This window comes from Astyanax mexicanus, chromosome 20 (genome assembly GCF_023375975.1).
Source record: "Astyanax mexicanus isolate ESR-SI-001 chromosome 20, AstMex3_surface, whole genome shotgun sequence".
Taxonomy (NCBI): Eukaryota; Metazoa; Chordata; class Actinopteri; order Characiformes; family Acestrorhamphidae; genus Astyanax; species Astyanax mexicanus.
The window spans coordinates 9,511,283-9,536,655 of NC_064427.1; the positions used below are offsets into that span (position 1 = coordinate 9,511,283).

The 25,373-nt window shown below is 39.3% G+C and overlaps 1 protein-coding gene across 2 annotated transcripts in view; it reads left to right on the forward strand.

Moving 5' to 3' along the window:
- kcnip1b (Kv channel interacting protein 1 b) overlaps positions 1 to 25,373 on the forward strand; it is a 66,863-nt gene that overhangs the window by 29,178 nt on the left and 12,312 nt on the right. The window contains exon 1 of one of the 2 annotated variants that reach the window (XM_007231167.4): positions 12,406 to 12,763. The exons of the other annotated variant lie outside the window; for it this stretch is intronic. Coding sequence (XP_007231229.1) covers positions 12,706 to 12,763 — 58 coding nt within the window. The 5' untranslated portion in view covers positions 12,406 to 12,705. Of the gene's footprint in view, positions 1 to 12,405; positions 12,764 to 25,373 lie in introns of those variants that run through there. 2 annotated transcript variants of the gene reach the window in all.

The following is a 25,373-nucleotide window of genomic DNA, read 5'->3' on the forward strand; positions in this document are numbered from 1 at the left end:
ATTGAGATAAGAGTGTGTCCCACTGAAGACTGATTTCAAATCCCATTTAAAAAGTATATAAATGCTGATACTCTTATGCTGAATCTGCAGTTCGCTGCTGTCTGGACCTCATGTAGGCCACCCCAGAAGACGTGTGCTTGAGAGGAGTTTGAGAGCTTTATTAGTTTAACTTTAATTATTATAAGTTCTATAATACCACGTGCAGAGTTCCTAGTTGGCCATGATCCTGCAGAAATGGTTCGTTTGAGGCATGAACACAATACAAACTGAAATCAGCTAAAGCTGTCCATACACTACACGACTACTTTGAAAAGACTCTGAAAAGACTTTTAACAGACTAAAGTCTGACACCCTCTCACATCTACACTGTGTGCAGGGCCGCTGCTAAGGTTTTGGAGGCCCTAAGCATAACTGGTCAGGGAGCTTCATAGTTGAATTACCATTTAGTAGCAACTTCGCGCGGTGAACTTGTCTCCTGCCAAACTCAAGTAGCGTTGCTACTTTAGTTAGGACTAAGGTTGCCAGATAAGTTACGATTTTTCATCCTATTTGTTTATTTTATTTTAAGTTTTTAACTTACACAAATATTGCACTGGACAAGTTTTTGTATAGAATGGCCACATACACTTTAAAAATGGTTAAACATGCGCAAGATTTAGCGCCTCCATGCATTTTTTGATTATTTATTTGACTGGAAAATGTCACATCTGGCAACAACCAACAGAGCAAACCGAGCCGTGCCATTTCAGGCAATAGGGGTGGGGGCATTATATTATGCACAAAAATAATAACGTGCCGCTTTTAAGTAGTAGAGTAGGTGCCCCATGCAATGTTTAAAGACAAAAAAGATGAGCGTATCATAAATAATTCACATTGGGTTTTAAATTTAATAATGTCATAATTTCAACACATTTCATTCTCAGTCAATTTGGCTCCCTGCAACTGCAAAATGGTTGAGGCCTAACGCTGGCTGCGTTGTCTGCGTATGCAGAGCGGCGGCCCTGACTGTGTGCACAACAGTGGCGGATGCTGGTCTTTCAAGGAGGGGAAGCTCAATTTCGGCCTACATCTTAACACATGTAGTTTTATTTATAAGTAAATTCTACTCTCCCTGAGATTTATTTTTTTTGTAAACAAAAGGCATTATTTTCAAGTTTTCACTACACAACAAAAAGGTACCCATTCTTTACATTGAACAATTACATAAAAACGACGCTATGACATGAATAAACATAAAATGATCAGTAAAAAAAAACATTACGCAAAATCTTTAAAGTTGGTAAAGGAAAAAAATGCAGGTAAATTTATTTCCTTTTTAATTTCCTTAAATAATCCCAACTACAGTGTTCTCTGTTAAAGCAAAATGTTAATAAACGTCAAAAATAATTGTTTAAGAAAGTAAAAGTAAGGTGTTGGCTTTCTTAGGAGAATATCTATATGTGCACAATTATTATGCAACTATTATTGTGCAGAATTATTACGCAGCTAAATGAATAACATTTTTTTTTCCATCTCACTTTTTATTTTCAACTGTTCAAGTGAGAATTATAAACAAACGACTCAAAATTGTCCAATGAACATTTCTAATGTATGAAAAAAATTTCAGTGACCGATATAGCCACCCTTCTTTTCAATAACAGTGATAAGCCTTCCATTCATGGAGTCTGTCAGTTTCTTGATCTGTTGACGATCAACTTTTTGTGCAGCAGCAACCACAGCCTCCCAAACACTGTTCAGAGGGGTGTAATGTTTTCCGGCACTGTAAATTTTCTGATTAAGAATTGCCCACAAGTTCTCAATTGGGTTCAAGTCAGGTGAGGAAGGGAGCCATATCATAAGTTTTTCATCTTTAATGCCTTTACTGGCCAGCCATGCAGTGGAGTACTTGGATGCATGTGATGGAGCATTGTCCTGCATAAAAATATTGTCATTTTAATAGATGCAGACTTCTTCCTGTACCACTGTTTAAAGAAAGTGTCTAGCAGTAGGCTTAATAGTTGATTTTGATGCCATTCAACCTGAAAAGGTCCAACCAGCTCATCTTTAATAATACCAGCCTATACCAGTACCCCCCACCACTGTGCTGGTGTCTGATTCGAAGTGGAGCTCTGTGCCTGTTACTGATCCAGCCCCAAGCCCATCTATCTGGTCCATCAAGAGTCACTCTCATATCATCAGTCCATAAAACCTTTGAAAAATGTGTCTTCATATATTTCTAGACCCTTCAGCTTATGGGTCTTGTTCAGTGGTGGTCGTGCTTCAGCCTTCCTTACCATGGCCATGTCTCTGAGCACTAAACATCTTGTACTTCTTAGTACTCAAGGTAGGACGCAGTTCTGGTATATGACAGAACTGGAAATCCTTGGCAGTTAATTTGCGTCTTTTTTTCTCAACACGTTTCTTGGGACCCTGTTGACTATTTGCATCAAAACGTTGATGGATCTGTGATCACGCCCCGATATCTTAGCAATTTCAAGAGTGTTGCATCCCTCTGAGAGTTTTTGTTCATTTTTGACTTTTTTCAGAGTCAGTTAAATTACTTTTTGGCCCATTTTGCCTAAAGAAAAAAACTGCCTAATAATTGTCCACACCTTGATGTAGGGTGTTGACCTCCTTAGGCCACACCCTCCCTCATTACACAGACAAACATAACCTGCTCTGCTTAAATCCATTAAGCATTCATGCTTATCCAACTTGGAGTTAAGAATTATGCCTAAGAATTATAATATGGTCAAAATACTCACTTGCCAAATAATTGTGCACACAGTGTAAAGACTGGTCACAGACTTTTTGCTCACAGGCTATTGCCGACCTTACACCTAAGTAAATGGGTAGTACATCTAGCTGCAATAATGCCAATTAAACAATGATCCCATCCTGCATTTGATTCCTTTATGCCGGCCTTACACCTAATGATTTTCAAACGATTTCACAGTTGCAGACAAATAAACAGACAAATCGGGATAATATCACGAGAGTCTTGCGAGAGTCGAGCTGCAGCTGTTGTTCATTCAGTGTGAGTTAGGACTGAAAGTTTTAGTCAGTCGGGTTCGCGTCCTGGCGCTCCGATAAAATCAATCGTGTTTAATATTATCGCAAGTCTTGAGACTCTGCTCTCACAAATAGTGACGTGAACAATGCCAACAGCCAATACGAAAAGAGCTACGGGAAGAGGCAAGAACTTATTTCTTGTGACTGTTTAAAAACGATTAAAAAAAGAACACATTTAGCAGTTAATATGCCTTATATGTTTCTTACTTTAATATGTACAGTATTTAACACAGGTAGCACTAAGTCATTATATTTAAAGTTATTTTATTTTGCACTACTTTGTCTTGTGCATTGTATTGTGCAGTGTTATTTTTAATACAAAAAAAGTTCAACAAATACACATTTTGCAAGAATTATTTTCTTTATTGCATTAATTCTATCTAAAACAAAGGCAAATGTACAGCAGTGAAACTCTAATTCTTTGCTATACAAGGGAGCTATACAACCTTTAAAAGTTTTTTTAAAGGCTAGGAAAGGTTTCTAAACCTTTTAAGCAATACTGGTATGTTCCATTACTTCAAAGGAACACATTTTAGCTATTAATAAGAAAAATATGGTTTAGAGTTTAGTGGCTCTTTAAAAATATCCCAGTAATGTTCTGGGGTTTTAAGAGACAAAGAGATTTTATGGACTACAGCTATGCACAGTTTATTAGCCATCCTCTAGTTCTTCATCAGTGGTCAGTTTCTAAGAGCAGAAAAAACTGCTCGTCTGCATGTGATTGGGTGGTGGACAATTGGTGACTTACCCTAATACACTTATACACTATACCATAGGTCAGATACACTTACATGTCAGTAGTTAGTAGTAGCTAATAGCTTTTCTGGTCCACCAGAAAAATAATCAGAATCAGAGGTCAGAATCTGACTGATGATGAATTGAGCGCATCACGTTAACTCCAAAACACTGGAGAGTCAAAGAAGTCAAACCATCTTTGATGAAGATGTTAGACAGGCATTCCTCCTTCGTCCTTATTTCACAACCCATTGGCTGCTCTACCTCCACTATTTTCCTTCTGCCAATCATTTCACTCCATCCACCCCCTCTATCTCCTTCCACCCCTTCACTCCCTCACTCACAAGTCCTTCATAAAGCTCTGGAAGACAGGAACCACCTCCACAATCCATATGATAGAGACAGAGAGAGAGGACAACGAAAGATCAACTAGAAAAAGAGAGAGAGAGAGAAGAGAGGTAGACGTAATTGATAAAAGAGAGAGCAGAGGGGCACAGTGAGACATAGTGAGCGATACTCTGAGAAAGAGTATAGAGTTAGAGTGTTTTGATCAGGGTGCAGAGAAACGAAGAGGAGGGGTTTTTCCTTCAAAGAGAGACAGAAATAAGTTAGTGGAAGAAAGTACAGGATAGTCAGAAGCAAGAAGAACAGTGCAACAGTAAGGAGAACGACCTGAAAATAGTGTAATAAGTGGTCAGTGCGAGGGAACCACCCAACCAGAGCAAGAAGGAGGATCGAGTCTTGAGGTTGAACCCAAAGACGGACAGCGATCAGGATGGGTATGGTGCTGGGGACCTTTTCAATGCAGACCAAGCAAGTGATCTACAGGAGAGGTATGGATAGCGTTGTGGATAACAGCTATTGAAAGTTGTTGAAAATTGTAAAAAAAAAAAAAAAAAAAACCCTGTCAGTCAGGCAGTTTCCTTTAGTCTTAAATGTGTTTCTTGCTCTGTTGAGTTATAGTCCATTTAGTTAATTTGACCATAAATTGAATTTATTAGTTTCCAGTTTATTACTCCCTTTTTTGAGCCTGCACAAGTTTTGAAGTTAATTAATATGTGTGTGTATATGTGTGTATAAGTGTGTTTAAGCACGTGTGTGTGTACGTGCATGTGTGTGGGTTACAAAAGTGCCTCATGGCAGCATCCTCCGAAAGTATTGCATGCCTCCCAATCACCCCCAAGCTGTTCTTTTTTAATGAAGAGAGAGGAGATCGTGTGGTATCTACGAGTGGGCGATAGGAACGAGTAGGAGGGGAAAGGGGGGGATGTGAGGCTGCGAGTGAGAGATAAGATGCAAAGATAGAGGGAAAAAAAGGAGAGGGAGAGAAAAAAGAAAGAAAGAGAAAGAGGAGGCGGTAGTTTGGGATGCTTGCCTGTGCCTTGATGTTTAATTAAATGCTCCTGCTGCATGCAAACTTGCCATGACTGAGCAGCAGCGCTTGTTACGGGCTGCTCTCGACAAGCTTCTTTCTCGCCGCTCAGAGGTGCTACTCCCACTGCTGACTAGTACAAAAGTAGGCAAACAGGCATACCAGACTGTGCTCACATGTTTGTGCATGCACTTACTCCCACAGAGAGTAGAAAGATAGAGAGAGTAAGAGAAAGAGAGAGAGGAAACGGGAGGAAGAGACCTGAAACGTGTATAGAGCCAAGAGGATTAGGAGTTCCGGGCATCAAGACAGAAAGAGCGTTTGAAGTCTTCGCTAAAATCCCCAGGAGTTCCTCCCCGTGTGTGCCTGACTGGAGGAGACACATCCTGTACATAAGCGTAGCGATCTCTTTCTCTGGCCCTCTTATGCAACAGTGCTCAAACTGGCCCGTGGAGAGGTGCGGAATCTATAGCAGGGGTGGCAGACGCCCGTCCTGTAGGACCACGGCGGTGCACGGTCAGGGGCTTCTCCTGATGTAACAATCCTACTTTAGTCAGCGTATTATTAGACACCAGATTTGACGCTACATGATGCTATGTTAAATTTAGCAGCGAAAACAAATTCATGCAGTAAATAAAGTGGCTTGAAAAAAAAAATCATAAACTTTTAACCTTTTTTTCCCATTTTGTCACATTTAATCAAACAAATCTGAAAAGTGTGACATGCAGACGCATTCAGCCACCCTTACTCACATAAAATAAATACAAATATAATATAATAAAAATATGACCCATTGCAATCAATTGCCTTCAGAGTCCAGCTGTTTGTAATTTAGTCTCAATATAAATACATCTTTTCTGTTAAGGCCTCAGTGGTTTGTTAGAGAAAAAAAAAATCAAATAAGCAAAGGCAAAGGATGGTGAGAACAATCATAGTCGACCCACAGACCAGCTCCAAAGACCTACAACATTCAGAACATTTTTGGATTTTTTTTTTAGCCAGGATGAAAAATACAGTAAATAAAGACATACTGATTGTTTTATACTGTCTAATGTTCTTTTAAACTCAATACACTAAATATTCCATTACTGGTGTCGTTTTTCCACCTTAAATCTATGAATAAGTTGTTATAAATGCTGTGACTGCTGAGAAGCAGTCTAGAGAATATGAATGTGAATGTGATCGATTTCATTTTAAAACACTTATATATTGGTTGTCAAATAAATATTGTTTAAAGCTCTATCCGGACAGGTTTAGTCCGCTTCTAGTCAGTGATAATACTCTTGCATCCGGACCACAATTGAAAAAACAGGAGGACAAGTGAGTTTTTAGGGTTTCTCAGTCACATGACATCGCATTCAGTAGCTCCTCCATTTTCATTCACTGTTGTTTTTATGTGGATCCCCATGGAAACTCGCGCCCAAAGTGTAATTACGGTGTGTGGCAGTGGACAAATAGCTATTTTATTAAAAGCAAGGTGACGAAGCTCAGAGATGTGCGTCTGGACAGGACTAAAATTACTGGATGACCACAGAGTTCAGTGAAAAACAGTAGATAATTCAGCCTGTCATTTTCTCAGAGGACGTCTAAGAAAAACACATACATGGTCGTTCCAGATGGGAATGAAATCACAGAGGACCCACTATAAGAGATAAAATTAGGACACCCAGGACACCCTGAGAAACAATCCCATCCTGAGAGGGCTTAATTCTTTTTTTTGTCCTGCATTCATCTGTGTATTTGTAGGCCAAGTAAGTTGGGAGAATACTAGTGGGCAGTGAGATGCAACCATTAAAAAAAAGCTTACATTTTGACAGAGTTCAGGTAGGAGGGCCTTTTATCAGAATATTGCTTAGGGCCCCAGGGAAGAGGATGGTTGTCTCTGAACTGGATCTGACAGACTGTAGACCATTCGTTGTCATGCACAATTGGACATCCACCCCCATATACTGATGTAGGGCAAGACTGTGTTAGACAGCTGCAGTCCTCAAGGGCAGCAGTCTCTAACTGTAGACCAGTGGTTTGAAGTAGAGGTGGGCGGATCGATCCAAATATCGATTATATCAATTCCAGCGCTGGTATTGGTATTGAGCATTACTCGCGTAAAAAGATTGATAGTCAAGCTTTTTGACGCTGCGCCCCCAAACCACCGTTCCCCCCTTCTCTGGTCTTTTGTTGTTGCACGTGCGTCACGTGGCTCAGTGGAGCCAAACAGCCAACAGGTATGGCGAGACATGACCTGAGTTTTTATTTATATATTTTTTTACACTCTGTTTATTTAAGAACAAATATAATTGCACTGAAGAGAAGAAAATTCCTTATTTTTAAATTATTTTTCTTAAGAATAATTCTATTTGAAAAAAGAAACCAAGAACTAGAATAGGTGTCTAGTGTGGGTAGAATTTTTTAGTTTTATTTTTGTATAGTGGCTGCCCCTTTTCTACCTTAAAAAATATAATTTTTTCTAATGTTTGTTTTTCTAAACTTTGTTTTATTACTGTTCTATTGTTTCTTAGCAAAAATGTTGATTATGATAAAGAATTTTGTTTTCACATACAATGTTTGGCGAAATTTTATCCTAGATCTTTTGAATCCTTTGGATCTATGAAGCTTAAATATTAAAAAGTATCGGTGTCGATATCGGCAGTACTGGCCCTGCACTTTACTTGGTATCAGATCGATACCAAAATTCCCAGTATCGCCCACCTCTTGTTTGAAGCTACTGTGGAGGTATAGCATTGTTATCTAAGGGGGTGGTTAAGAAGATTCAGAATCACATGTGTAGGAATGTGCTCAAAAAGAACTAGGACGATTCCTCAAAGTAGCTGCCAAAAAGTAGAAAGACTCATCTCTGAGTGTAGACTGTAGCTGGTAGAGGGCACTGTTGCTCAACTGAATGTGAGGTATATCAGAGTTACTGTAAGTGGGGCTGGCTCTGATAGAAATCAGTGGATTGGGGATTGGCAGTGTGGGGTTTCCTGGGGATGTCTTGGCACGGATTAAGGGTCAGTTCTGCTGGGCTTGCGGAATGCAGAGCAGGAGTGTTACATAAGTGCTCATTACCATCTTTACACTCAACAGGCCTGTGATGTGTGAATCTTTATTTTCTATTATTTATGAGGTTATGCAGCCACTGCTGAAAAGACTCTACATAAGGATTTGATGCTCATGCAGTATCTATTATCTGTCCCATCATTAGCTTCTATGTATTCCTTCTGCTCACTCTGTAATGGGAAACGTTTGTGGAACAACCTTAGTAATGAGGGTAAAAATGGGATAGTAGATAGAGGAGCATGCACACTGGGAATGGTTTGCTTGTATGTTTAGGAGGTCAAGATAATATGATGCATCAACATACTGTATTGTGCACACACTTAACTTGCATGCAGAAAACACAATGCAATATAAGTAAGTTTGGACTGCAGACACATTGACACAGACGCATTGAACATTGATACATGCACATTTACGGTTAAAATGTGAATGTGCCTTTTTATAAACGTTAATGCTTTCTAGATTTAGAACATAGAACAGTGCAATATACAAACAAGAAAGGTATAAACCCATGTTTAAAATCATGTTTTTATACTTTAAATTCTTCTAAAGCTTTATCCAGACAGGATTAGTTTCTCAGGGGGACGTCTGTGAAAAATATTTCACTCTTCTACTCAGTGATAAAACTCCTGCATTCGGACTGTAATTAAAAAAACAGGAGGACCAGTGAGTTTTTTGGCTTTCTCGTTCACGTGACATCGCGTTCAGTAGCTCCTCCATTTCCACTTGCTGTTGTGTTTATGTGGATCTCCGTGGAAACGAGTACCCAAAGTGTAATTACGGTGTGTGGCAGTGGACAAATAGCTATTTTATTAAACATGAGGTGATGAAACTCAGAGATGTGCGTCCGGACGGGACTAAAATTACAGAAGGACCAGAGAGTTCAGCGTAAAACAGTAGCTTACTCAGCCTGTAATTTTCTCAGAGAACGTCTGAGAAAAACACATATATGATCATTCCGGATTCCGGAAATAAAATCACAGAAGGCCCCTATAAAAGAGAAAATTACACCAGGACCCCCTGAGAAACTAATCCTGTCCGGTTAGGGCTAAAGTACCACATACTCGTCTTTGAGGACAGATCTGTACACTCTCTGTATTTTAATCTCAGTGTCTTCATGAGGGAGAGTCACGTGGAATAGTTTTCTTTCAGTGTCTTGAAGGAGTTCCTGGAGGTGCTAAAGAATAGTTGCTGTTTTTTCTTCATGCTATGAAACTCCAGCTTATCACAAATCTCTGTGTGTGTACTACATAATATAGACATATGTGTCTTAATGTGTCTTATGTGCCTTAATAATCTACAATGTAGAAAATAAACGAATGAGAATCTGTGTCCAAACTTTTGATTGGTACTGTATAAAATATAAAGTTGTGCTTAATAGTAATCTGATTTAATCTCTAATCGATTTAAGCTCTAGTCTTAAGATATAAGGTGAGCCCTAAGAGGGTACTTTACTAGATTTCTATTAGAAAGGTGCGTACAAAAAAACTTAATAATGCACCTTTTTCTACTGGAGCATTTATGGGAAACATATAATTGCAAACATTAAGAAACATTGAATTGCTCTATAGGGAAAACCATTGTGATAAATTGCAAGAAAGGGCAGCCTAGATGGCACTCAGTCATTCTCAGTTCCATGTGTGAGGCAGCCAGGAGGGCAGTTTGTCATGTATTTGCCACTCTTGAGGGCACTTTAGTGCCACCCCACTAACATGTGGAAAAATGGTGCATGAAAAAGAGCATAAGTAAAAGGGTGCAGTGGGGCAGCAAAGAAGCAGAGCCGAGAAAAGATGAGATGAAGAACTGTGGTGTGTGTGTGTGTGTGTGTGTGTGTGAGGGAGCGATTCATCTTCACACACGCTGCACCTTTCTGCCTCACTACACTCTGCTCTGAGACCGCCAGCACAGCAACAGTTAGAGAGAGAGAGATGAAGGGATAGAGAGAGATAGAGGAAGAGAGGGAATAGATAGAGAGGTAATGAATGAGATTGAGAGATGGAGGAGAGGAGAGAGAAAAGAATAGAGACAGCAAGGGCATGAGAGAGAGAGAGAGGGAGGGTGAGCTAGAGAGAGCGGGGGTAAGAGAGAGAGAATAATTGCAGAGGAGCAAGAGAGAGAGAGAGAGAGGAAGAGAGGGGGGTAGAAAGAGAGGTAATGAATGAGATTGAGAGCTGGAAGACAGGAGAGAGAAAAGAATAGAGACAGGAGTGTGATAGGAGAGGAGCAAAAAAGATAGAAGGTAGAGAGAGTAGAGTAATAGAAGTAATAGAGATTGAGAGACAGTGAGTGATATCAGGACAGTAAAAGAGAGAGAGAGAGAGAGAGAGGAGCAGAAGAGTGATAGCAGAGAAGAAAATGTATGAGACAGAGGGCATATACACTCTAAAAAACAGAGGTACGATATGAGTACTTTTTTGTACTCAAAGGTACACTCTTCATAATTGTACCCTCCAAGGTACAATATTGGTCTTTAATGGGTCAGGTTTGTTCCCTCTGAAGTACAAAGTAATTTTTAACAGCAATAAGTACAAATTTGTACCATTTGACTAGACAAAAGGTACATTCAGTATTCTGTATCACTGCACTAATAAACAATATATATTTTAATTGCACATTTTCTATTTGAAAGCCAGACAATTTTGCATCATCAAGTTTTTGAGCCATATTTAGTTGATGATAATGTTTATAATCTTTATAATCTTTACTGGCACAAAAAACATGGGTACAAAAAAGGACTTTCACTGAAAGGTACTTTTTTGTACCTCAATATAAGGTACAGCCCCAGCGACAAGCTTTGTACTCTTTTAAGTACAAATCTGTACTTATATTTCTTAGAGTGTAAGAGGAAGATGCAAGAGAGGGATTGCAGGGGGGGAAGAGAGAGAGAAGAGGTAGAGAGAGACAGAAAGAGAGAGACAATAGAGATTGAAAAGCAGTGAGTGAGAGAGGATGGTTGAGGAAAAAAAAAGAGTGAAAAAGGAAAAGAGAGGGATAAAAAGGAAGAAGCCGCAAAATAATAGTATTATAAGAGAGAGAAAGGAAGAAGCAAAAGAGAGAGAGAAGGATGTAGAGAGTGTAAGAGTAATAGAGATTGAGAGAAAGAGAGAGAGGGTGGGTGAGAGAAACAGAGAGAGTAAACAAGAAATAGAGAGAGATAGAGAGGAAGAAGCAAAATAATGAAATAAGAAAAGGAGTGATATCAGAACAGTAAAAGAGAGAGAGAAAGAGAGAGAAGGGAAAAGCAATAGAGAATGAAAGAGTGATGGAGAGGAGCAAAAGAGTGATAGCAGTGAAGAAAATGTGTGAGACAGAGGGCATATGAGAGGAAGACACAAGAGAGGGATTGCAGGGGGGGCAAAAGACAGAGAGAACAGGTAGAAATAGATAGAAAGAGAGAGAGAATAGAGATTGAAAGACGGTGAGTGAGAGAAACAAAGAGTGAAAAAGGAAAAGAGAGAGATATAAGGGAAGAAGCCAAATATTATTATTATTATAAAAGATGAGAGGAGGTAGAGAGAGACAGAAAGAGAGAGAGAAGAAGGAGGAAGCAAAAGAGAGCAAGAAGGATGTAGAAAGAGAGACAGAAAGAGAGAGAGAAAGGAAGAAGCAAAAGAGAGCAAGAAGGATGTAGAGAGATAGGAGGTAGAGAGAGAGACAGAAAAAGAGAGAGAAAGGAAGAAGCAAAAGAGAGAAAGAGAAGGAGGTAGAGATAGACAGAATGAGAGAAATGAAGAATCAAAAGAGAGAGAGAGAAAGTGTAAGAGTAATAGAGATTGAAAGAGAGAAAAAAGAGAGGGAGAGTCAGTGAGAAACAGTAGAGGCAGAGGGATATTGGGAGAGCAAAAGACAGGGAGAAAGAGATAAACAGAGAGAGCATGAAATAGAGACAGAGCGAGAAGAGGCAGAGAGAGAAAAAGTAGAAAGAGACAGAAAGAGAGAGAAAGGAAGAATCAAATGAGAGAGAGAGAGAAGGAGGTAGAGAGAAAGTGTAAGAGTAACAGAGATTAAAAGAGAGAAAAAAGAGAGAGAGGGAGAAAGTCAGTGAGAAACAGAAAATGTAAAGGAATACTGGGAGAACAAAAGAGAGGGAGAAAGGTAAACATACAGAGAGCAGAGAGGGTGTGAGCAGGGAAGAGGCAGAAGAGTGATAGCAGGGGAGCAAAAGAGAGAGAGAGAGAGAGAGAGAGAGAGGAAGGGCTAGAAGTGAGAGAGAGAGTTGTGGGAGGAGCGTGAAGAAAGGATGTGTTTCTACAGGATCAAATTCACACTGCTTCTCATTCATAACTCAGAGCAGTGAAAGAGAGACATAGAAAGATAGAGAGAGAGAAAGAGAGAGAGATGCTTGTTTGAGTCAGTAAGTGTGAGAATTACTCAGCGAGGAGAGCAACAAAGAGAGAGAGAGAGAAAAAGAGAGAGAGAGAAAAAGAGAGAGAGAGAGAGAGAGAGATAGAAGTGAAGAGCAGCACAGTGGACAGTTTGTGGACACTGTCAACATGGGCGCAGTTGTGGGCACCCTGACCATGCAGACCAAACAGAGACAGCCATCCAGAGGTACGTCAAATCGGGGGGTTTCGATAAACATGGCTGCATGACACACACACACACACACACACACACACACACATATATACACACATACATACAGTTACCAAGTAGAACAGAGTGGCAGCGAGACAAAGGGGGTGGTCCCTGAACTCAAAACAACAGCGGAAACCCACCACCTCCGCACAGCACTGGCCACCTGATGACCACAACAGCGACTGATGAGGAGATAAGAGCTGGATAGATTAGTTACAGGGATGCCTGATGATGTTTTGATGATGGGGGGACGCAGTGGGCTGTATCACACATTTGGGTGTGTGTGTGTGTGTGTGTCACTGTGTGTGTGTGTCTGCGTGTACGTGATTTGAAGGTTTAACACTCTGCTCACATATCATTTCTCTTCCAGTCCACATGCTTAGTGGTACGGTTGTCATGGAGACAGGTTTGTGAGGAGGGCTGTGTTCATGTGGAGTGTGGAGGGAGTGTGCTACACACTCTACTGCTGCATTAAAGACCCCTGACACACTCACACCCTCTTATATATATATACACACTACACACACACACACACAAACATCTGCAGCTGATAAGGACCACCAATAAGACCCTGACTAGAAGGGTTTATTTATTGATAAACTGACATATAAATCAATAAGCTTTAAGTACTGGAGGGTTTAGATAGTGCTGTGTTTTTTAACAACCATGGATCCTATTTTGGTGCAATGTAAAATTGTTTTATATCGGTTCTTTAAAAAGATAATCCCATAAGTGAATAATCAATAATCTAAGCGAATAACCATTTAAGTATTTCTTTCATTTGTTGTGGCTCTATTTACGATCATTTTCTTTACAAAATAAAAGAATTTTAATGGTGTAGTATAAAGTAATACAGACTCAGACATGAATTTTACATGAGTTGTAAATAGGTCATTTTATTAGATTCTATAGGATTATTTTATCAAATTAATTATTTTATTTGAGAACCAATTCAGTGGATTTCACATTTCACAACCATTCGATTCAATTTACTCTTAAAACACTTACTATACTCCTATTAAAAAAGCACTTCCGCCTCACAGCAAGACGGCCTGGGTTCGATTCCCGGCTGGGGCGACCCGGGTCTTTCTGTGTGGAGTTTGCACGTTCTCCCCGTGTCTGCGTGGGTTTCCTCCGGGTTCTCCGGTTTCCTCCCACAGGCCAAAGACGGCACGTTCAGGCTAATTGGAACTTGGTTGAAATTGCCCCTTAGGTGTGAGTGTGTGAGTGAATGTGTCTGTTTGTCTGTCTGTGTCTGTCTGCCCTGCGATGGATTGGCGGCCTGTCCAGGGTGTATCCTGCCTTCCGCCCAATGCCGGCTGGGATAGGCTCCAGCACCCCCCCGCGACCCTTACTGGATGAAGCGGTTGATAATGACTTGACTATTAAAAAAAGTGCTCAAAAATGGTCTTTGCTCATTACCTTGATTAGTTTATGTAAAAATTCTTCTAAATGATTCTTTGGAGAACAGCTTTTGCAAAAAATAACCTTCAAAGTCAAAAGGCTAGAGGAAAAACTCTTCTTTTCACCTGTAAATCTCACGTTTCAGTTTTTGGCAACCCCCGTTGATCCACATATGACAACAAGCCCTTTTAATAGTATACACTCTCAGCAAAAATAATTCTTTGGGTGGTAAACATTAGTAAACACAAGTTTTAAGGGCAGTAGCATAAGGATTAAATTACTGTTGTAACCTCTGCATTTACAAGGATTTAATTAATTAAGACATAATTGTTCAGGAAATGATTCAGTCCTATATGTTCTAGAAGAAATATTCTTCTTCCAAAGGTTCAAAGGTTGACAAAAAAATAAGTATAAAACATTTACAGTGTTGGGATAAAGTATTATCCCCCTACAAATTTCTTTTGTTTTGTTTTTTTCATGCTTACATTTTTCAGATTAACAAACCCATTTTAAAATCCCCAAACCTAATAACTTGGTTGTGCCACCCTTAGCAATCAAGCATTTGCGATAAATAAGTCACTGTGTATGAATTTAGGTCCACTTTTCTGTACAGATTTGTTTAAATCCCACATTGGAGGGTTTTCGAACATGAACAGCCTTTTTAAGGTCATGCCACAGCATCTCATTTAGACTTTGACTAAGCCTTCATATTGTTTTTTTAGCCATTCCGAGGTGGACTTGCTGGTGTGCTTTGGATCATTGTCCTGCAGCAGAACCCAAGTATGCCTGGGCTTAATATCACAAACTGATGACATTCTATTTGTGGATCGCTGGAGATCATCAAGATCTTTATTGAAAAATGTGTGATGGGTCTTTGTGTTCTTTTTAATTTGTAGTGATTATTGCCTTGGTTACTATTTTTGCCCAGTCTCTTTCTTATTATTAAATAACTTACAATGACCTTAACTTAAGTTAAGCAAGTGAGACCTGTAGTTTTTTTAATGATGTTCTGGGTTCTTTTGTGACCTCCTGGATGATATGGCCATGCACTTTTGGAGTAATTTGGAGTGAAATTGAACGTAGATTTTTAAATGAAATTTAGCTCATGGGGGTAAATTATTAAATAAATAGTTCTATACATAACTATTATTTATTACTTTTACTCAAGAATCCTGAAGGAATTATATAGATATATAGTCATCAGTTGTAGTTGTCACTGTTGAAAAATATTGAAATAATGATTAATATTTAATTCATGAGCATTTTAGATCACTTTAAATATTTACATTTATGTTTTTTTTTTAACAAAGTAGAAAATAAAGCTTGTAAACAATCTTTGAGCAGATTTTGTTGAGTGTTAATGGTTCTATATATAACCACTGTCTTTATTAAACCCTTAAAGAAATGTATGTTTAGAGAATGCAAGCAAGACACATAGACATAAAATCACAATATTAATGTTGAATTCATCTTTCAAAATCAAAACATAATTCAACATTAATTCAGCTATGAATACATGTCCAGCAACAGATGGAGCCACAGCCTGTAACTGTACACCTATAGTCTACAGTGGCGCCATCAGACAGGCGGAATCCTTAAAGTGGCCAGTGAGTCGAAGGACAAGACAGAAGTTTCAATCAAGCGGAGAGTTGTTATGAGGTTTTGCTGTTAAATGCAGGAAGGAGTCACTTTGGTCTCGAGCAGCAATCAACGACCAGCCAATAACATTCCCTGTCTAACAGCTGCTCATGAATATGCATGATTCTCTGGGAGCTTGAACTTCTTCCGTTGAGCTCAGCAGCTCCCCGGTGATGTGATGACCTTTGCAGGAATAGTTTGGCTAACATTATATGCACACAAATTTCCCCTTATCTCTGATTGTAGCTGATTGTATCTGAAAGACATTGAGCTCGTAGACACTGATTACAATTCTAACCATTATAAACCACCATTTCTGTGCCTTTTAGCATTTCAGGGAGTAGATTTAGATTTCAGCTAAAGCTGTGTGTCATGATGTGGATGGTTCAATGCCCTGCTGTGAACATATGAACATGTATAAGCTAGATTTCACTTTGACAGAGATGAATGTAACACTAAGGTCCAATCCCATTTCACCCCTTGTCACTGCCACTTAGCCCTACCTCTCTGTTTTCCATGTGCACGTCTAGGGTTATGGTGTGAAGATTCTTGTTAGGCTAACCCTGCGTTCACACTGGAACTCGACAAGTCGCTTGTGTCACCCCACTTTCGTCGCTTGTGGGCGTGTCAAACTCAGTGCGCGTGTTTATAATGGTCCAGTCTCCGACAAGAAAAAAAGGCACAAAAAATTGTATTGTTTCAAGAGAACGGAAAAAATATTTATTAAATGTGTTTGTAATAAATATGTATTTCTTGGGCGCTTAGTGGTCCAGCGTTCTAATGCGCTGCCACGATGAGCGGGAGGTCGCAGGTTCGAACCCACGCTCATGCAGCTTTGCCATCAAGCTGCCGGCGCTCAGAGGGAGCACAATTGGCCCTGCTCTCTCCGGGTGGGTAGATGGCGCTCTCTCCCTACATCACTCCTAACGAGATGTCTGCAGCACAGGGCGTCTGTGAGCTGATGTATCAGAACCGAGTGGCGCGCTGGCTGCTCAGCACTGCTGCATCAGCAGCAGCTCGAAAAGAAGCGGTGGCTGACTTCACATGTATCGGAGGAAGCATGTGTTAGTCTTCACCCTCCTGGTTGGGGCATTACTAGTGATAGGGGGAGTCCTAATGAGTGGGTTGGGTAATTGGCCGTGTAAATTGGGGAGAGTATGGGAAAAATTAGAAATAAAATTATAAAAATAAAAATGTATTTGTTAACTGAAATTAACTAAAATGGTTAAAAATAAATAGATTTGAATAAGACTTAATAAAATTGACTGGATGGTATATTTATATATATCCAGTCAATTTTATTTCCACTTGAAAAATATACACTTTGGGGGGAAAATATGGTATAAATATGATGAATCACTTGGCCACTTTATTCTACAGCTATAATACAGAGCTTGCACTGGAAGCTGAGCACTGGAAACACAGACGTTCCACAGATCTAACCAATCGGGTTACAATGTCACTTCACCGTGTCATATATCATTTGCATAGAGTTGAGAAAATTTCATCTCTGTGTCGCTCTGACGCTTTGTCGCTTGTCGCCTCTCACGTGTCACGGCAACAAATCGCACCCTGCCATAGGAAATGAATGGTCACTTGTCACGTTGTTGCTTTCCAGTGTGAGCGCAGGGTAAGGGGTAGGGGGGCAAGTGTTAGGGTTACATGACCCTTTTCACAGACACAATCAAAAACCACTGGCAAGATGACGGCAGAAGTGAGTTAAGTATTTTTCTTGTTAAAAATGATGAGAACCACTATGCACCATAGTTTAATGTGTAGTTTCAATGCTTTAGCACCATTCTTTTCATAACAAATTTAATAAAATGCTAGTAGTTAATCTCAGTAGCTAGCATCTCAGAAGCTCCCTATCACAGAGGAATAAAAAAATGAACAATAATAATTCATTGCTGCACCACCTGATCCCTTTCTAAGGGACATGCGATAAATACTCTAAAGTTAAAGCAGAACTCCGGTGTTAAATTGACTTTGGGTGTTGTAAAACATTATAAAGAGTACTAACTTTTGTTGAATACCCAGCAATTTTGTGCAGTTTGTTCAAACAGGCTAGAATGGCATACAAGGCATATTTTGCCCCTGCAGATAAATCACTTTTTGTACCATTATCAAGGCTCAAAGTAACTCCACTCTTCAGTGGTAGAATCCGGAGAGCCCTGACATTGAAAACGAGGCATTAAGAACCGGGCACTGCCATCTTAAAGTAAAGTTATGATCAGTAGAGTGACAAGCACATAATGTTGCAGCCTATAAAGGCACAACTGCGAACCATTTTGTCTTCTTTTCTCCTCGCCTTCTCCTCTGTTATGCCGGCATAAGATGCAGTCCGAGCACAGCACACATAGAGCATGTATTGCTCATCTCTGTACTGATCATAACTTTACTTTAAGATGGCAGCGCCCAGAGATTGGGTTATGCTACGGTTTATAAACATTGTTTTTTAATATGCTTCTTATGCACTTTTAAAGTTACCTAATAACTCATTTTAAATGTCAGAGCTCTCTGGATTCTACCAATGAGGTGTAAAGCTTCAAAAAAATTGATTTATCTGCAGGGGAAAAATATGCCCCATATCCCCCATTATAGTCTGTTTGGAAAAACTGCACACAATTGCTGGATTTCAGAAAGCTGCGGGAGAATTTAGGTGGACTATTCAACAAAGGTAAGCACTCTTTATCATGTTTTACTACCCCAAAAGTCAATTTCACACCAGAGTTCTCCTTTAACTAGTTAACCAGCAGCTAGGTTGCTGAACTTAAACGCTCTACTGCTTTATATTTGTATTAGGTGCTTGAAGGGTTGTCCTAATTCTTATGTGGATGATTTCATCACTTCCCCTTGTAACTCTGTCCCAAGGGAAAGGGGTACACTCAAAAACAAGTGGTAGGGGTACAATAGAGAAATGGGATTGGGCCTAAGATACACTAGGTACCAGTGGTATCCAAATGTTTATGGACACTCCTTGTAAAAAAATGCATTCAGCTACTACTTTTAATAAAATTCTTCCATGCTCAGTTTGTCTAGTCACTACAGTTCCCAACAGATTAGGATGGTCTGGAGCAAACAAACATTAACCTCTTGGCTCCAGCATTAAGCTGTGGAGCAGTGGAACTGGGTTCTCTGGAATGATGGTGCTCCAAACTGTGCTTATCGGAACAATTAGGGAGTTGGGGACGATGAGGTGGGGTGGGATCATCCAATATATTGATACAGTAATATATATTTTATCGTTTTGGTTTGTTAAACTCTATTGATATGTGGCGTCAAATCCTGATATTTGATCTTACTCACATTAATGTATTTTTGTTTTCATCTATTTAAGTTCTATGAAACTGACACCAATAAATACAAAATTTGGGTATTTGTTTATTTTGCTTATTTGAGTATTTTATCCTCTTCGGTAACACAAATGCCATGAAGTATCGTAAAGAACTGTCTTGCAATGTATCGAGTATCACAGAATCACAGTATCGTGATATCCTTATTTTGGGCAAAGTATTGCCCAAAATTCAATTCAAATCCTCACAGCAGTACTCCAGAATCTAGAAGAAGGCCTTTCCTAAACAGCAGAGACATTTACTTGAACAAAAACAGGATAAACTCTGTTTAAATACCCTTGTTAATTATGTCAGACCAATGGAGCAAAAGATTGGATGTAAAAGAATGTGCAGGATAAATACCTGACTAACTCAAACTCCATCAGATGATGAGTTAATAACTTGTTAACTGGGTCAAAGCATCTAACAAACAACTTCAAGGCTTGCAGGAGGTCCTGATCAGCAATGATGAATACCTATTGACAGTTGCCCAAGGAGAGACAAACCATAAACCAAATAAACCAAAGACAGGGTGTCAGGCATCCAAGGCTAATCGATACATGAGAGAGATGAAGGCTATCTATCTAATGATGGTCTGATAACTGGGTTACTGAGTTGAAGTATCTACCATCTATCCAGGGTGTCAAGCTTCCAAGGCTTATTGAGGTGCAAAGGAGATTAAGGGTATCTCTTCTGGGTTGAACCAACAGAAAGGCTACTGTGACACAAGGGTAGAAATGTGTAAAGACGGTCATGGTAGGAATGTGCCCCAGCATACTGTAGCACCAACTACTGGACATTGGGGCAGCTCTACCTCTAACTTACTAGACATAATAGATTTGCTTGAATGCCTTGATGTAAGTGTTAGTATTACAGTATTAGAGAGAAAATATAATTAATCTAATAAACAATACATCTTGCTACTAGGGGTGACCAACTGTTCTACATTACACAGCAAAAGAGGAACACATTCCTTCATGAGACCATAGCAAACCTTCATGAGGCAACAGTGACTGGCTGACAGAAGGCCCAGATGGCGGGCAGTTCGTCAAAGTAACTATCCTGCTTCTATCAGTCCAATGATGTTCCCCCTGTCAAAGTCTGTAAAGTTGGCCAAATGACTTTGAGTGGGTTGTAGAGGCAAGTATAGCGGCCAATGATCTCTCACTAAGAGGTACTACCCAGTACTAGGCTTGGCAGCTATTAGGTGGTTAATAGGCTGTTGCTATGGTATATCTGAGGTTTGGAATGTATTGGTAGTTGTGTTTTAGGTGGTTGCTCTAGTGTTGCAAGGCAGTTGTAGGGTGGTTGTTTGCTTGTTGCTGTGGTTGTTTGGGTTTTGACACTGTGGATGTTAATTTGTTGGTGTAGTGCTTTTTTAGCTTTGCTAGACAGTTATGAGGTGGTTGCTGTGGTATATGTTAGGGTTGCAGTGTGAAGGCTAGTTTGTTGGTGTAGTGTTTTAGATGCTTGCAGTAGTTTCTTGGTAGAATGTTTTGGATAGTTGCTTGAGTTTTGCTAGGTTGGTTATGTAAAGTATAAGAGTGTTGATAGACAGTTGTGAGGTGGTTGCTGTGGTATATGTTATGGTTGTAGTGTGAATGCTAGTTTGTTGGTGCAGTGTTTTATATAATTGCTATAGTTTGTTGGTAGAGGGTTTTGGAGTTTTCTTGAGTTTTGCTTGGTTGAATAAGTAAAGAGTTTTGCTAGACAGTTGTGAGGTGGTTGCTGTGGTATATGTTAGGGTTGCAGTGTGAATGCTACTTTTTGGGTGCAATGTTTTAGATGCTTGCTTGTTTTTTTTTTTTTAAGTTGGTTTTGTAATAGTGTTGCTAGGTAGATGTAAGGTGGTTGCTGTGGTATAATTTAGGGTTGCAGTGTGAATGCTTCTTTTTGATGGGGTGTTATAAATGATTGCTATGGTTTCTTGCTAGAGTTGGTTATGTAATAATGTTGCTAGGCGGTTGTGAGATGATTGCTAAGATGTTGCTATGTTAGTCACAGTGGTCACTATTGTGATTGTCATTTTAGCTGTTGGAAACCAAGCAGGTGCTCAAATCTCAAAGCAATTAAGCTGAAATGAAGCTTCTATTGATTATAATCTTTTGAGCAACCTGCCTGTGCCAATATCTTTACACAACGATCTGTTTGCAAATAAGAGGCATCCAACGCCTGCCAAATATGCCAGTTTAGGGCTTGAAACAAAGCCAAGCTTGTGATTCTGAGAGTAAGCCAAGCTTTGGTAGATCCATAGCAAACATTGTCCACCCTGATGCTCGATTTCTCTGAAAGATACTGATTGCAAAGTGGAATTTTACACTTAATGTTGTGTTGTTGCTCAGGGCTGTTTGTCAGGGTTGCTGTTTAAGACGCTCTATATTTAAGCTCAGCTCCGGGCGAAGTGTGTGCGTTCCCCTCGGCTCCTGCTGCAGTGTTTTGCACAAGGCCCCACTTAAGCTACATTTTTCACCGTCTTCATACGTCAGCCGGTCTCCAGCCCCCCAACAAAACTGAAGGAGAAGCTGCTCTACCCTCCTAACACTTGAATTAGGATTCTCACTAGCTTGCTCTCACCTTCACAGAGTTATCAGTATTTTTTAACACTTTCCTCACCTTTTCTTCCCCTCCTCCCTTTCTCATTATGTCTGTCTCTCGCAGTTCCCCAGTAGTGTTGATGAGGAGAAAAGAGATCATTAACAGCTTTAACTTTGACTTTGACACTTTCAAGAGCTCTAGGGTTTGTTTTCCAGGCGGTTCTCCATACTAGGTATAGTATTTCATGAAGTATAATTGCTTAAGCAGATCACCAAAAAGATAAGGGTACTCCAGATATTTTGGAACTGGAAATGTTTGGCAACTGAAAATATGTGCAAACCAAAATATTTGTCTGAAAAAAAAAAAAAAAAAATGCGCCTTATGGTTTGACTAAATAAGCGAATAATTTATACTGAACAATGACTTATTTATTGTTGCATTGTTTTCTTACTTTCCTCAGCCCTGCTTTATACAGCAAGTTTAGTTCATTTGTATACTATTCAAATTAAAGGAAATTAAGCTCTCAGCTATGAGCTTATTGTATTTTTCACACTTACTATAAGGCGCACTTAAAATCCTTTAATTTTCCCCAAAAAACGCCAGTGTGCTTTATAGTCTGGTGCACCTTATGTATAAATTTTACCGGTCAAGTTGTAAGAAGCAGTAAATTTAGTCCACTCCACTCAAGTACAGTGTTATACAGGAGTTTCAGTTTATAGTTCTCCAGCACCAAGACTCGAGACTGGAGCAGTATTAACATTAGCCGCTAACCACAGCGCTAAACGCTAGCTTTTTTTCCATTCAGAGGTGAGTATTATCTGCCTGAAGCCTGCTGCTAACCCCGGCTAGCGCTGCTGGAGCAGCATTAGCATTACCCGCTAACCACGCTAGCTCTTTTGTTGTCCAGAGGCGAGTATATTGGACTGTAGTCTGCACATTTACTGTGTTAAACCAAGCTACGTGTAACAAACCGCTAGGTAATATCGCCCTTGCTTACTGGAACAGTCAGGGTTCCTCAGTATAGTGCTGTCAGGTGGCATTAGCCGCTAACTGTGCCTAGCCTTAGTGGAAATCTGCAAATCTAAGCTTACTGTAAATAAACAAAAGCAAATAAACAGATTTCAGGAGAGAAATCTGTGTTTGAAAAATTACAGTTTTGTTTACTTAGCTTAGCTTTAGCGTAGCTGAATTAGAAGGAAAACATGGTAACACCCCTGTTCATTACTAGTGTTGCATAATGCGCCTTATAATCCAGTGTCCCTTGTGTATGAAAATAGACCAGAAAATAGACATTCACTGATAGTGCGCCTTATAATCCTCTGCGCCTTATAGTGCAAAAAATACAGTAATAACTTTCAACTAACTGGTTGTTTTCCAGGCAAAAGTTAAGAGCAATAAAATGTGGCTTTAGCATGTGTTTAGTTTACTAAAAGAGTCTTGGCTTTATTTTGTGTAAATCTACAGTGAGCTAGTCTGCTACACATAACTTTATTAGCACTGCTGTTGTACATTTATGATTAGAATAGCACTACTGAGGTAGTTAGCTAGTAGCTATAAATGTGTGACTAAAATGGCACAGTTGAGGTAAATTAATGATTACAATGGCACTACTGAGCTCAATGTGTCACTAGAATAGCACTGTAGAAATAAATTCAAGGTCATAATAGTGCTAATCAAGTAAATGTAGTGTGCCTTGTTGTGCTTTGTTGTGTCTGCTGGGATATAAGAAAGTGTGGGGCGCCGAGTGGTACAGCAGGCTAAATGCTGCCACTACGATTGGGAGATTGTGGGTTTGAATCCCAGTCATGTCACTTGCCATCAGCTGAGAGAGCACAATTGGCCTTGCTCTCTCTGAGTGGTTAGATGGATCTCTTTCCCCTTATCACTCCCAAGGGTGATGTTGATCAGCACAAGGCGTCTGTGAGCTGATGTATCGGAACCGAGTCACTGCTCTTTCCTCCAAACGCACGGTGATGCTACTCGGCAATGCTGCAGGGAGAAAATTAGAAATAAAAACGAGACAATGAAAATTATTTACTGGTAAAAAGTGACAAATTTAATTTCTGGATATCTGCAAATCTACAAGACAATTATCAGTTGACATTAATCGAGTTAAAAATACACAGTGACTGCTAATAGTAGTAGTGGTGAAGGTGATGGTGGCCATGTTGCTGAAGACTCATTGCCCAAGAATCTATCCCTGCTTAGCAATTTTTAAAATAATGGAATTCTTTGATATCCTCTTCACGCCTATCATTGAGGAAATCCCTGCCTACATGTTCAAGGTCATTCTGAATCTCAGAGGAATTGAGGTAAGGTTTTATTAGCAGCTTCTTATTCGCTGGATATAATTTGATGGAGGTAGTGTAGAAAACTGTAGACTTCGGGCTGTGTCATATCCTAAGATTCATTTAAATTTTTCATCAAAATCCTGTAGCGAGAGGCTATTCCATAGAGACAGTCTTTCCCGACAGTGTTTTCTGATGTTTGAGAGACTTATTCTGTTCCATTTTTAAACTTACCACGCCTCACAGTTCCCTCAGCTGTGCAACTGTGTTACACACAGATACAGACTTTGAGAGGGTAGAAGATCTAGAAGTCATAAAAATAAGAATAAAAATGGAACTGTGTCTGATCTTATAGGTTTAGCTGGTACACTGTAAACCCATATGTTTTTTTTTTTTTAACTCAAATGAATAAAGTCTGTTTTACATAAAATTAGATATTTCTAAACAATACTCAACTATTTTGAGTTAAGCTAACATTTGTAAGCATGTATACATTCAAACAGAGATCTTTGAGTAGAACCAACTTAAAATATCTGAGTATAGTCTGTTGCCATTTGCAGCTTCTTTTCCATTGGCTTCTGGCAAAATCTATTTGCATACTGAAAGTGTCCCACATTTTCTGACACTCACCATCAGTGTGTAGTGATTCCCCCTGGGCTACCTTATGGATAACCCTGTAGATCATATATTATGATTAACTGCCTGGCCTCTGTGTTGTAGGTTGTAAGAACAAGCATCATTTTGACTGTGCTCTCAATACTGTTAACTCTACAGCTAATTTATATAAATAAATGATTTAAAAAAAAGGCTAGTAATGTAAGCTTGTTTTGTTTACTGCATCCTGTTAAGAGTTTATGTTAATTCAACTTAACTTTAATGTCATTGTTTATCTGGATTTGCAACAATATGCCTTTGTTGAGTGAAAAAAGATAACTTAACTTTTACAAAAATTACTTAACATTTTATAAAATCAAAATGCATCTTAAAAACTGGTTAAGGTCATGAAATATTAAGCAATTCATCTATGCAACCCTAGGTCAACCATGATTTTATGAAATGCCAATATGCATTAAAATTGTCCATAGTGTCATTACAAATGCATGACAGGAAATAAAAAGAAAAAAGTAAAATAAAGCAAGTTATTAAGTTGGAAAATATGTAATTTCTGTTTAGTTTGAGGGTTATAAATATGCAAAGATATATAAATATACAAAAGAAGAAAGAAAAAATATCTAAGGTCCAAAAAGCACTATGTTCTGATGATGACTACTAATGGACACAGATCAGTGAGGAGCATCACCAGACTGATACTGATGTGGGATTTAGGCAATCGCCTGCGGTGCCGTTTCTTGTTAGTGACTCATGCATGTGTTTCGTTTCCAGCTG